The sequence below is a fragment of the Amblyraja radiata genome, chromosome 1 (genome assembly GCF_010909765.2).
Source record: "Amblyraja radiata isolate CabotCenter1 chromosome 1, sAmbRad1.1.pri, whole genome shotgun sequence".
Classification (NCBI taxonomy): domain Eukaryota; kingdom Metazoa; phylum Chordata; class Chondrichthyes; order Rajiformes; family Rajidae; genus Amblyraja; species Amblyraja radiata.
This window is the reverse complement of record NC_045956.1, coordinates 74,937,065-74,950,191: the sequence shown is the minus strand read 5'-3', so window position 1 is coordinate 74,950,191 and position 13,127 is coordinate 74,937,065. Positions and strand designations below refer to the sequence as shown.

Sequence of the window (13,127 nt, the reverse complement as noted above, 5' to 3'; positions counted from 1 at the left end):
AATCACGGAAATCGCAAACTGTGGAGAAAAAGTTTTAGATACTTTGAATCTATTGATAAAGAAGAACTAGGTTTGAATTGATACCTGTCCCCTTTCACTGGGTTTCAAAAAGGAATGTGATACAGGGATAGATCTCCGTCTGTCTAAGTTGAGGGTGCAGCACTTGTTTAGAAGGGAAATGGAGAGATAGAGAGATCTACTGTGGTCCTGGTGTAATTCCCTTCTTTATCGTTTGTGAGTGAAACATTGAAACATAGAAATAGAAAAACAGGTGTAGGAGTAGGCCATTCGGCCCTTCGAGCCAGCACCACCATTTAATATGATCATGGCTGATGATCTAAAATCAGTATCCCATTCCTGCTTTTTCCCCCATATCTCTTGATTCCTTTCCTTTAGGATGAGAAGGATTTGCTGTGAGAGTGTAATACTCTTGTTGCCCATTTGTGTTCAGTGAAGGTAACAATCTTTATCCAAATTTAAAAGGAGAAAAAGTCTATTTAATAATTTCCATTTATTGATTATCATCAGCAAAGGTACATGTAATAGGAGATCAGAACTTTCTAGCCATAACGATTCAATCTACTGAATGTTAAAACTGGAACAATTATTATCATAATAGATATCATTAATATCATCAATTATTATCATCTGATGGCATAAAACAAAAACATTGGAAAGACTATTGGAATGATCAGCTTTGTTCTGGTCTTTGCACATTCCCATCATTTGACGGAAATGGTTAAGAGCGTTAATAGAAGATATTCCCCAGTGAAGTTAGCAGTGGTCTGAGATGAATGGGGTTAGTTGTCGAGGAGCAAATTCAAAATGAGAGCAAGATTTGGTTACGGCTAAAGCTGCCCATACAGTAGATAGGACTTTTTGGTGAACTTTGTAACCTTATTGGTAACACTTGTGTACTGCCTAGGCGAAGTCTGCGATATGATTTTACCACGTTGTATGCAAATCAAAGCATTTCACTGCACCTAGATACATGTGACAATAAAGTATAATTGAATCATTGAAGCTCCCTACTCCTGTGTGTTGGATTATGGTTGGATTAAGGCAGAATACCCTCTCCATGAAGATGGAGGAAATGAGTGGAAGAGAACTGTACGATAAAACCCAGCAGGTTCTTCTTGGTTCTTGGTTTCTTGGTCCTCCAAAATATTCCAAATGGAATTTAAACTGGAGGTGGTGAAGGGAGGGCTTAAGCCAGAAAGGGTTATTGGGAAGAAAGAGCTACTTTAAATTTAGTTGCATCTGGTTGGGTAACTATAGTTGGGTGGAGATTATTCCATGCTTTAATTGTGCGGGGGAAGAACAAATTGCTGTATACATCTGTCTTTGTAGCTGGGATCACAAATTGGATCGAATGCCCTCGTCTGCTCCTAATTGGTTTGGGTTTGGTGTAGGTCTTGTAGCAGGCATTGTAGCAGGGTTTGGTGTAGGTCTTGTAGCAGGCATTCTCTCCATTTGTTGGATCATCAACATTGTTCCCAAGTATCAATGTTCCCATCAGAGTAGGTAGGACTCCACCATCAACTTTCTCTGTTCACTTCACTAAGCAAACCTAATTCATTCAGGCACCAAGTTATCAGTGAAGATGCAGCTGTAAACAACACCAATAAAATATAACTGCACATTTAAAAGAAACTGCCTCTAATTTTAACCAAATACATCTGTGGTGTAAAGGAAAATATAATTCACCTCTCAGCTTTATGTAATTGGTCATTGAAATGTGAATCTTATTTTCCATGCTATATTTACTATTTTAGTTTTTATTTTGGGAATCAGATCGGGGATCAGATTTCCAAAACTTGTACTAATTTACTTTGGTATTATTTCAAATTGCTTTGCTTTATGATCAATAATTGTTTAATTGCTTTGTTAAAATGCTTAACAGAGAAATATCACAGGAATATATTAAGTGCCCTCCCATAGATTTGATAATTACAATGTCAGGCTTAAAAGTTCTATTACTCAATCCTAGTTCTTTTTAATCAATCGATTTGAAATATTCAGATTCCGATATGTTATCTCCCCAATTGTTAAATATATCTATCCAGATTAGATACCAAAGTAGCAGATTGTATTCTGCATGTTATATCAATTGCAACATATGTTGGGAAGCATGAAATGAAAACATCACTCGTAGAGCTGTTTAAATCTACAGAATGGATAACAATCCCAACAGTAATGGGACTGGAATGTGAATGAGCTTAGATATTTAGGTTGTTTCCCAAGACATGTCTTTCCGACAGAGAAGCAAATAAAAATAGATAAAAAAGGAGACGTGTTTTTAATGCCTCATAGGTACAAACTCTCTGAACCCATCTGATAGGGAAAATATACAGGAATGATAAAAACGTAGGGCGAAGGCTGAAATTGCAAGATCCACAACACGACGCGTGTAGAAAACATGGAAATAAAAGGGCAACATGCCAAAGTTGGACACAATATTTTCTTTAAAGCTGACATTTGTCAGTATTATCATGGGAGATCAAAACTATATCTTCTTAATTATAAGAAGCTACAATTTAGATCAGTTTTATGTCCACATACATAAGCTCCAGTCTTTTATGAAGCCATTTCATAGAAACATAGATTTCCTGATATATTACTCCTCCACTATACAATTAAGCACATACACCAATGATTTTTTTTAACTGCAATCTTTAGATAAACTTGCTCTGCTTTTTCTCTGGATAAGATGGTCTCTCAGAGTTAGTCAGATTTCTGTAGTGAACAACACTTTAGGTCCCCTACACTCAGTGCTTTACTATTGCTGCCTTGCTGAATTGTATATGATTGGATAGCCCTAGAAATGAAACTTTTTGTATTGTGTCAAAAATCTATAAATGTATGCTCCAGCACAAATCTCTCAGATACAGGTGTAAGGGATATATTTAAATGAGATCAAATCTCTATTGCCCTTTAGGGTTTAAAAAAAAAAGTATTTTTATTATACAAACCTAACTGCCCAATAAGGCTTAGTGTCTCTTTTACAAATCAGTAATGTGACTCATTCTAAGATTAGCAAAATAACATCTACCACTACACCCCCAAAATATGCATCTTTTTACAGCCAGGCGGGAAACCTAAGGGGAACCCAAACCAATGAGCCTTTCCTAGGGTCCTGGGTTTGCTGAGCATAGGTACTATTTAACCTGGTTCATGCTTTGTGCGGTGTGGACATCCATTGATGTTGCATCCTCACACGACTGGCTGGTGGAATTTCTAACATTATCCTCAACTTTCACCTATTGTGGCTTTTATAAATCACTATCTCGGCTGATTGTTTTCTTGGAATTAATTCAAAGAGCACTAATTGTTAAATTGTCTAAAATTCTTACATGGCCTAATTTTGAGAGATCTCAAAGCAGGGGAGAACAGATTGATCTGTGGTGTGGAGAGTCAGTTACAAAGCGTTGCATATTTTGCCAATGTAACAGTGTAATTGCATGTAATTTTCTAGACACACTCCTAATACTGCCTTCTCTTCTGTTTTAGACATGGATTATGTTTTTGCGTACTGCAGTGGGATTATTCTGACCAGTACAGTTTATTTTCTCATATATTGTGGAGTGAAGAAAAACAAACCATGTGTTTATTCAACAGCAGTATTACCCGGTAAGGTGAAGTGATTCGTTTTCACACTCTCCCAAATGCAATGACCCTATATAAGCAATACATTCGACAAAGTGATTTCCATCAGTGATTCCAAAGATTCAATCACACTAGATCTTGGTTCAGCCAACGTTAGCGCTCAGCCACCAAACTGTAGACACCAAACTATTGTTTGGGTTTCTGCATCAGGGATGTTGGTTTAATGTCTCTGACCTTACTTACTATGGAGAAGTTGGATCGGAAGGCACCGGCTCCAAGCGATGCTCGATGCAGGTTGGAGATGAATAAGGAATATTCGTTGGTGAACTGTAACTAATGACCTACCACAATATCTGAGGTGGAGCTTCAGCTATTTGCAATCTATATTAATGACTTAGATGAAAAAAGCAAAAGCAATTTACTGATTCTGAAAAGATAATCAAGGTGTATGATAGACACAGTGCCTGTAATGTGATCGGCAAGTAAGAGGGCATAAAAATGCCCTAGAAGTATGATATGTAGAAATGTAATGTTATCTACTCTGGCTGGAAGACTATTCTTGAGCGGCAGCATTTTGAAACAGTAATCCATGCCTTCATCACGTCTAGGCTGGATTACTGTAACGCACTCTATTTTGGAGTTACTCGATCTTCCATGGCTCGTCTCCAGTTGGTTCAGAATGCTGCTGCTCGCCTCTTAACTGGAACTCGAAAGAGGGAGCACATAACGCCAATTCTGGCCTCCCTCCACTGGCTGCCGGTGTACTTTCGAGTTCACTTTAAGATTCTTTTATTCGTTTTTAAATCTTTAAATGGTCTCGCTCCGCCTTACCTCTCTGAGCTGCTTCATCCCTACGCTCCTGCCCGGTGCCTCAGGTCAGTCATGATTAGTCATGTACAGCACTTTGTTGCAACAGTGGTTGTTTTTAAAGTGCTCTATGAATAAAGTTATTATTATTATTATGTTTACTTGGTTGAAATGATTAAATTTTGGCTTTCAGAGAGATCTAGATGTTCCCATACTGAATCATGGTAAATTAGCATGGCAGTACATCAAGTACTGTTGCAGGGGTGATGGAGCACCAGAGTAAGGAAGTCCAGCAACCTCTGTACAAGACATTGGGGAGAGCACACCTGGAACATTACCTGCATCACAGGCCTTAAAGGATAATATCACTAAATAAAGTGATATTTAAGACATATTTAAAGCTGAGATTGGTATAATTTTGGACCAGAGGAATCAAAGTGTATGAGCTTGGGCAGGTAAATTAGTTATTATTCATGTAAGTGATGTGGGCATTAGTTGTGCAGGTGAGCTGTGGCGAGAGGGCACTCGGTCTGGTCTGAGCACAGTTTCACCTAGTTAATGTTCTCTTGATATCAACCAAGTGATGGTTAAGAACCATATGAAAAATTAGTAAATCCACTCTCCATAGGAATACAGGTCACACTCACATGATCATTTATCTGCCTTTGGATGACATATATATATCATTTTAAGGAAAGTGTTTTGGGATTGAGTTGCATTTTGTGTACATGGTAAAGTGCTTCAGGAAGGAGAGTGGTTCGTGGAGAAGGGGGAATGGATCAGGAAGTCACAGAGGGAACAAACTCTTCGGAATGCTGAAATGGGAGGAGAGGGGAAGATGTGCCTTGTGGTAGGATCTTTTTGAAGGTGGAGGAAATCACGGAGGATGATCTATTGCTTGTGGAAGCTGGCGGTGGGAGGTCAAGACTATGGGAACCGTATTCTTGCCCTGCCGAGGAGCAGAATGAGTGAAGAACAACATTCTCTTCTCAATCCTAGAACCAGTCTGGACTGAAAGGAAGTAATTGAGACAAATGATGTCAACAGTGTGGCACAATGATGTTTATTTGAGAATGTTTGCTTGGCAGAATGCTCAATATCTAGTAAAAATAAAGTAGATTACGGATTTGTTTCTAGGTTTTTCTCTCTGACTCAGTCTTTCTACAGAATAAATGAAGGCATAGCAAAGATCTGATATCCTGCTCGGATGACAAAGATGCTTGTCAGAGCGTAATTGGGTTGCATTCATGTGGAACAATTTGTTGGCCTGCATAGATATACTTCTGAAATAAATAATTTGAATCTCTCTCAGGAATCTCCAGCATTTTTGTTCTTGCGAGTGTAAATAAAGCCGACGCAAAACATTTTTCAATACATGACACAGTGGATCGTGATGCTGAAGAGTCAAGAGAGTTTATTGTCATGTGTCCCTGACAGGACAATGAAATTCTTGCTTTGCTTCAGCACAACAGAACATAGTAGGGCATTAACTACAAAGATAGACACAAGAAACATAGAAACATAGAAAATAGGTGCAGGAGTAGGCCATTCGGCCCTTCGAGCCTGCACCGCCATTCAATATGATCATGGCTGATCATCCAACTCAGTATCCTGTACCTGCATTCTCTCCATACCCCCTGATCCCTTTAGCCACAAGGGCCACATCTAACTCCCTCTTAAATATAGCCAATGAACTGGCCTCAACTACCTTCTGTGGCAGAGAATTCCAGAGATTCACCACTCTCTGTGTAAAGAATGTTTTCCTCATCTCGGTCCTAAAAGATTTCCCCCTTATCCTTAAACTGTAACTCCTTGTTCTGGACTTCCCCAACATCGGGAACAATCTTCCTGCATCTAGCCTGTCCAAACCCTTAAGAATTTTGTACGTTTCTATAAGATCCCCCCTCAATCTTCTAAATTCTAGCGAGTACAAGCAGAGTCTATCCAGTCTTTCTTCATATGAAAGTCCTGACATCCCAGGAATCAGTCTGGTGAACCTTCTCTGTACTCCCTCTATGGCAAGAATGTATTTCCTCAGATTGGAAGACCAAAACTCTACGCAATACTCCAGGTGTGGTCTCACCAAGACCCTGTACAACTGCAGTAGAACCTCCCTGCTCCTATACTCAAACTATGAATGCTAACATACCATTCGCTTTCTTCACTGCCTGCTGCACCTGCATGCCTACTTTTAATGACTGCTGTACCATGACACCCAGGTCTCGTTGCATCTCCCCTTTTCCTAATCGGCCACCATTCAGATAACAGTCTACTTTCCTGTTTTTGCCACCAAAGTGGATAACCTCACATTTATCCACATTATACTGCATCTGCCATGCATTTTCCCACTCACCCAGCCTATCCAAGTCACCTTGCAGCCTCCTAGCACCCTCCTCACAGCTAACACTGCCCCCCCCCAGCTTCGTGTCATCCACAAACTTGAAGATGTTGCATTCAATTCCCTCATCCAAATCATTAATATATATTGTAAATAGCTGGGGTCCCAGCACTGAGCCTTGCGGTACCCCACTAGTCACTGCCTGCCATTGTGAAATGGACCCGTTTACTCCTACTCTTTGCTTCCTGTCTTCCAGCCAGTTCTCTATCCACATCAATACTGAACCCCTAATACCGTGTGCTTCAAGTTTGTATACTAATCTCTTATGTCGGACCTTGTCGAAAGCCTTCTGAAAGTCCAGATATAACACATCCACTGGTTCTCCCTTATCCACTCTACTAGTTACATCCTCGAAAAATTCTATAAGATTCGTCAGACATGATTTACCTTTCATAAATCCATGCTGACTTTGTCCAATGATTTCACCACTTTCCAAATGTGCTGCTATCCCATCTTTAATAACTGATTCTAGCAGTTTCCCCACTACCGATGTTAGACTAACTGGTCTGTAATTCCCCGTTTTCTCTCTCCCTCCCTTTTTAAAAAGTGGGGTTACATTAGCTACCCTCCAATCCTTAGGAACTACTCCAGAATCTAAAGAGTTTTGAAAAATTATCACTAATGCATCCATTTTCTGGGGCTACTTCCTTAAGTACTCTGGGATGCAGCTATCTGGCCCTGGGGATTTATCGGTCTTTAATCCATTCAATTTACCCAACACCACTTCGCGGCTAACCTGGATTTCTCTCAGTTCCTCCATCTCATTTGACCCCCGGTCCCCTGCTATTTCCGGCAGATTATTTATGTCTTCCTTAGTGAAGACAGAACCAAAGTAGTTATTCAATTGGTCTGCCATGTCCTTGTTCCCCATGATCAATTCACCCGTTTCTGACTGCAAGGGACCTACATTTGTTTTAACTAATCTTTTTCTCCTCACATATCTATAAAAACTTTTGCAGTCAGTTTTTATGTTCCCTGCCAGTTTTCTTTCATAATCTATTTTCCCTTTCCTAATTAAGCCCTTTGTCCTCCTCTGCTGGACTCTGAATTTCTCCCAGTCCTCTAGTAGGCTGCTTTATCTGGCTAATTTGTATGCTTCATCTTTTGTTTTGATACTATCCCTGATTTCCCTTGTTACCCACGGATGCACTACCTTCCCTGATTTATTATTTTGCCAAACTGGGATGGACAATTGTTGCAGTTCAGCCATGCAGTCTTTAAATGCCTTCCATTGCATATCCACCATCAACCCTTTAAGATTCAATTGCCAGTCTATGTTGGCCAATTCACGTCTCATACCCTCAAAATTACCTTTCTTTAAGTTCAGGACCCTTGTTTCTGAATTAACAATGTCTCTCTCCATCCTGGAGAAGCTGGAGTAATTCAGCGGGACTGGCAGAATCTCTGGATAGAAGGACTGGATGACGTTTTTGGTCGAGACCCTTCCTCAGACTGATGTCAAGGGAGAGGGAGATACATAGATAAGGAAAAGTGAGGTGTGAAACCAGGACAAGGGAGATGGAGATCAAGGAAAATGTAGAATAGATCATAGATTACGGTGGCACCCGCAATGGCCGCCTCGCCAACAGCCTGTCCTGTCCCTTCTATGTTTTTGTTATTTTGAGTGTGTCTTAAGGGTATGTTTCAGTGTTTCTTGGTATGTTTTATGTGGGGGGTGGGGGGAGGGAATCGGGGGAAACCTTTTTTAGCCACTTACCTCGACGGAGGTGTGATTTTTTTCCATGTTGCATCTCCGTTCCCCCCCTTGCGGCCAAAGAACGTGGAGCGGTGCGGCCTTTTATAGGGGACTGGCCTAGAGCTTCAAGCCACGGCGCGGCGTGGACTTACCATCGTGGAGTGGGTGATCCTTTGCCGAGTATCGCCAGTGAAAGCGCTCCGACCACGGGGCCTGTGGACTTTAACACCGTGAAGCCGTAGTCTCCGGTAAGAAGAGGCCGACTCGGGAGCTCCATGCCGAGTGTTCCAATCCGTCCTGACGCCGGAGTTTCCATCATCCCAACGAGAGGGTTACGGACATCGGACCGTCGGCAGCAGCGACTGCTGAGGAATCAAAGGCCCTTACCACCACGGGTGAACAAAGGAGAAAGATGACTGAACTTTACTGCCTTCCATTACAGTGAGGAATGTGGATTCCACTGTGGTGGATGTTTATGTTAAATTGTGTTAAATGGTATCGTTGCTTTACAATTAGTATGGCTGTATGATAACTCAAATTTCACTGTAACTTAGTTGGTTAAGTGACAATAAACACAAACTTGAACTTTAACTTGAACTTGTTAGCTGGGAGAAGGTAACAACAAAGCAAACAGAGATAAAATGTACTCGGAGATAGTCAGACTGAACGGAGCACTGGGAAGGGGGAGGGATGGAGAGAGAGGAAAAGCAAGGTTTACTTGAAGTTAGAGAAGTCAATGTTCATGCTGCTGGGGTGTAAGCTGCCCATGTGAAATATGAGGTGCTGTTCCTCCAATTTGCATTGGGCCTCACTCTGACAATGGAGGAAGCCCAGGACAGAAAGGTCAGTGTGGGAATGGGAAGGGGAGTTAAAGTGTTTAACAACTGGGAGATCAGGTAGGTTTAGGTGAACTGAGTGGAGGTGTTCAGCGAAACAATTGCTGAGCCGACTATTTGTGTGAGGGATAATGTCGAATGAATCTCTAGATATTTGCTGAATTAAATACACATGTGCAGAATATGGATTTAGAACACAGAGCACCAGGGATAACATCCCAAAAGATTGCTATGGCTTTGTTTATCGAGAGGGGGTAGACAGGATTTCTTTAATGTTTGATGGTTCTTTTGCAGAAGACATGAGATGCCTTTTTAATGACATCTGTGATAATACAATAGGACACTGTCACAGTAATAGTTGGGAATTAAATCTATTGACTTCTAAAGCAGAAGTTAGAGGGCTCCCAATGGAATCACACTTGTTTAGGTACAAAATGAAAAATGCAGTATTGCAAAAAGGAAGTGGGTAAATCAAAGAATGTTACATAGATCACAAACCCACGTTAATTAACAAGGCCATTAAAACCATGTGACGTGATAACTGGTGAACACAAGCAAATCGCAGTACTCTGTCCATACCATAGGGACAATTTGCAACGTTAGCACAAGTTATGTCCTGGCAGGTAAACACAATGCTGGAGGAACTCAACGAGTGAGGCAGCATCTTTGGAGAAAAAGAATAGGTAACGTTTCGGGTCGGAACCTTTCTTCAGAAATCTGAAGAAGGGTTCTGGCCTGAAACGTCACCTATTATTTTTCTCCAGAGATGCTGCCTCACTCGTTGAGTTACTCCAGCATTCTGTGTCCATCTTTGGCACAAACCAGAATCTGTAGCTCCTTCTTGCACCATATGTCCAGGCAGGACAATATTGATAATACATCCCCAAGTATATTGATTCATTCATTGACACAGCATGGAAACAGGGCCTTTGACCCACCGAGTCTTTGCCGACTATAGATCTCACGTTCACACTAGTTCTATGTTATCCCGCTTTCCTATCTACTTCCTACACACTAGGGGGAATTTTTAGAGGCCAATAAACCTGCAAGCCGCACATCTTTGACATGTGGAGGGAGAAGATGCAAACTCCACACAGACAGTCTCCAGGTCAGGATTGAACCCAGGTCTCTGATTGGAAAGGCAATGGAAAAACTGAAAATTATATGTATAAATGAAGAGAGTCATGGGATTTCATCGTTGAATGATTATGGACTTGAAAACGTTCTGCACCTATTTCATTAAGTCAGTTCAAACTGTTACAAATCATAAAGGCCTTGAATCACTTAACAATCTTGGATTCATGCCCGTATTTTATAAGTGATTTAAAATGACTAACTGATCCATTGGTATTTGGGACCATTTTTCTTCAGAGCAATGGAAAACAAAGTTTACATTTTAGTCATTTAGTTTAATTTAGTTTAGAGATACAAACCCTTGGGCCCACCAAGTCCATGCCGACCATCAATCTTCCCCTACACTAGCACTATCCAACATACTGGGGACAATTTTCAATTTTACCTAAGCCAATTAACCTACAACCTGTACGTCTTTGGACCGGGGAAAACTCACACAATCACAAGTGGAAGGTACAAACTCCATAGAGGCAGCACCCGTAGTCAGGATCGAACCTGGGTCTCTGGTACTGTAAGGCTGCAACTCTACCGCAGCACCACTGTACTGTCCAAGTTCCTGAAAGTTTCTCAGGAAACTGGGAGAAAATTCTGATGTTTTATCTTTCCGCTCCAAATCTACACTCTCCGAGGGTTCATCACCTCTGGGTTAATTAGCAACATGACCTGTCCAAAGCAAGCAGAGTCAGTGTTTTTAATTTTTGGTTTTCCTTACATTTTGATGACTAACTTCCAATTTCTTTGAAAACTGCCTCAGTGAGAGTGAAGGTTCAGAGACTGCTGCAGTTCACTACTCATTTTTATAGCAATTCCTTTATAAAGGTTAATTGTCGATTGGTAGACATTTACTAATTCTCAATTTCTTTCATTCTTAGCTTTCTTCTCGGGACTGCTGTGGGGAATAGCAAACGGTGCTTGGTTTCTGGCAAACTACTACCTGGGAGCAGTTATCACATTTCCTCTCATTACTGCTGTGAGTATCATAACGTTCTGCTCATACCTCTAGTACATATACCTATAGCACAATTAATGATTAGAATGGGTGTCAAGGGTTATGGGAGAAGGCAAGAAAATGGGATTAGAAGGCAGAGATCTGCCATGATTGGATGGTGGAGTGGATTCGATGGGCCGAGTGGGCACAGTCTACTCCAAAAACCCTGTGAACTTGTGAACATACAGAAAATAGTGGAAACATGTCGGCAGGTCAGGTAGCATCTGTGGAAAAATAAATAGTTAACGTTTCAGGTCCAGGACTCGACAGCAGAACAGGGGGAGTGAGAAGGCCGGTTAGTTTGAAGCAGCACAGAAGGTGGAGGAACGGATTGGAGAAGGAAAGGAATATCTCCGATAGGCCAAGATCAGATAGCCTAATGTGGTAGCTATGAAAAGGATTAGAATGTTTTAAGAACGGTTAATCCTCTGTTCAGACACTTGAAGAGTTTATAGGAAATTCGGCACTTTGTGCAAAGACGGAAAAGAATAAGGGAGACTCGCATCAAATGCAATACACTCCAATGCTGATGAAATAGCATTAAGTAAGAGAGAGAGCAACGCAAAGCAGATGGTGTTGGAGATGGCAAGCCACAACCAACCACGGACTCACTGTCCTCTAGTGTAATGGAGGACAGATGTTCTGTGTCACACAGTTTGTATTTCCTAGGAACTGGTGGGTGGTAGCCCACATGATAGCCAGCTGTTGTACCTTCATCTCTGGACCAACGAGGCCTCATTGCTCTCCATTCCTGCCATGCTTGTCGCATGCTGCTGCCCCCCACAGGGCAGTTGTGGCACTGCTCACCACTGCTTATGGGTGGTCACCATATGTCCCAGCAGATAAAAGCCATAGGTACACAAAATTGCTGGGGAAACTCAGCGGGTGCAGCAGCATCTATGGAGCGAAGGAAATAGGCGACGTTTCGGGCTGAAACGTCGCCTATTTCCTTCGCTCCATAGATGCTGCTGCACCCGCTGAGTTTCCCCAGCAATTTTGTGTACCTTCGATATTCCAGCATCTGCAGTTCCCTTTTGAACAGATAAAAGCCATAAGCTGGTTTTAACTATTCCTTAACTGCCACATTAAAGTACCTGGTCTCACCCTACCTGGGATATTCCCTTTGTTGTATAAATCTCTCCCCTTCTGCCGTCCAAAATGAACCAATTGTCTCTCTTTAGCATCTGTGAGGAAGTTCCCGGGCGTGCAACATTAACTGTTTCTATTTCCACTGATTCTGCCTGACCTCCTGCTTTTACCAGAAGTTTTCAGGCATCTGCAGATTAAAAAAAAAATCTTAATTTACTATTCAAATTCTTTTCTATGAACAGGTGTAATGTGAAGAAAAATAAATTAGTCAGCTGAGTTATTAACGTCATGAAAAGCTATAGGGAGCTATTAACTCCAGAGTGTTCTCAACATTAAAACCACAAATAGAACACGCTGCTTTTGGCTCTTTTACAAATACGATACACTAAAGCTTTTTTTTTTTATCCCAGGAGGGAAATTGGTCTGCCAACAGTCTTAAAACACAAAATACATGAAACATGAAATTAAAATGATGAGTGGAAAGCACAGGATTGGGGATGGGCAAAGATTGCGGTGAGGGGAGCCAATCTACCCCACTACAGAAAGGGGAGGAGTTATACAGTTTGATAGCCA

The 13,127-nt window shown here is 41.3% G+C and overlaps 1 protein-coding gene across 1 annotated transcript in view; it reads left to right on the top strand.

Annotated features, from left to right (window-relative positions):
* Nucleotides 1-11,480, top strand: part of LOC116979537 (transmembrane protein 144-like) — a 76,836-nt gene extending 65,356 nt beyond the window's left edge. Inside the window, exons 8-9 of the mRNA XM_033031127.1 lie at nucleotides 3,511-3,630; nucleotides 11,350-11,480. Coding sequence (XP_032887018.1) covers nucleotides 3,511-3,630; nucleotides 11,350-11,480 — 251 coding nt within the window. The remainder of the gene's footprint in view (nucleotides 1-3,510; nucleotides 3,631-11,349) is intronic.
* Nucleotides 11,481-13,127: the final 1,647 nt, after the last annotated feature.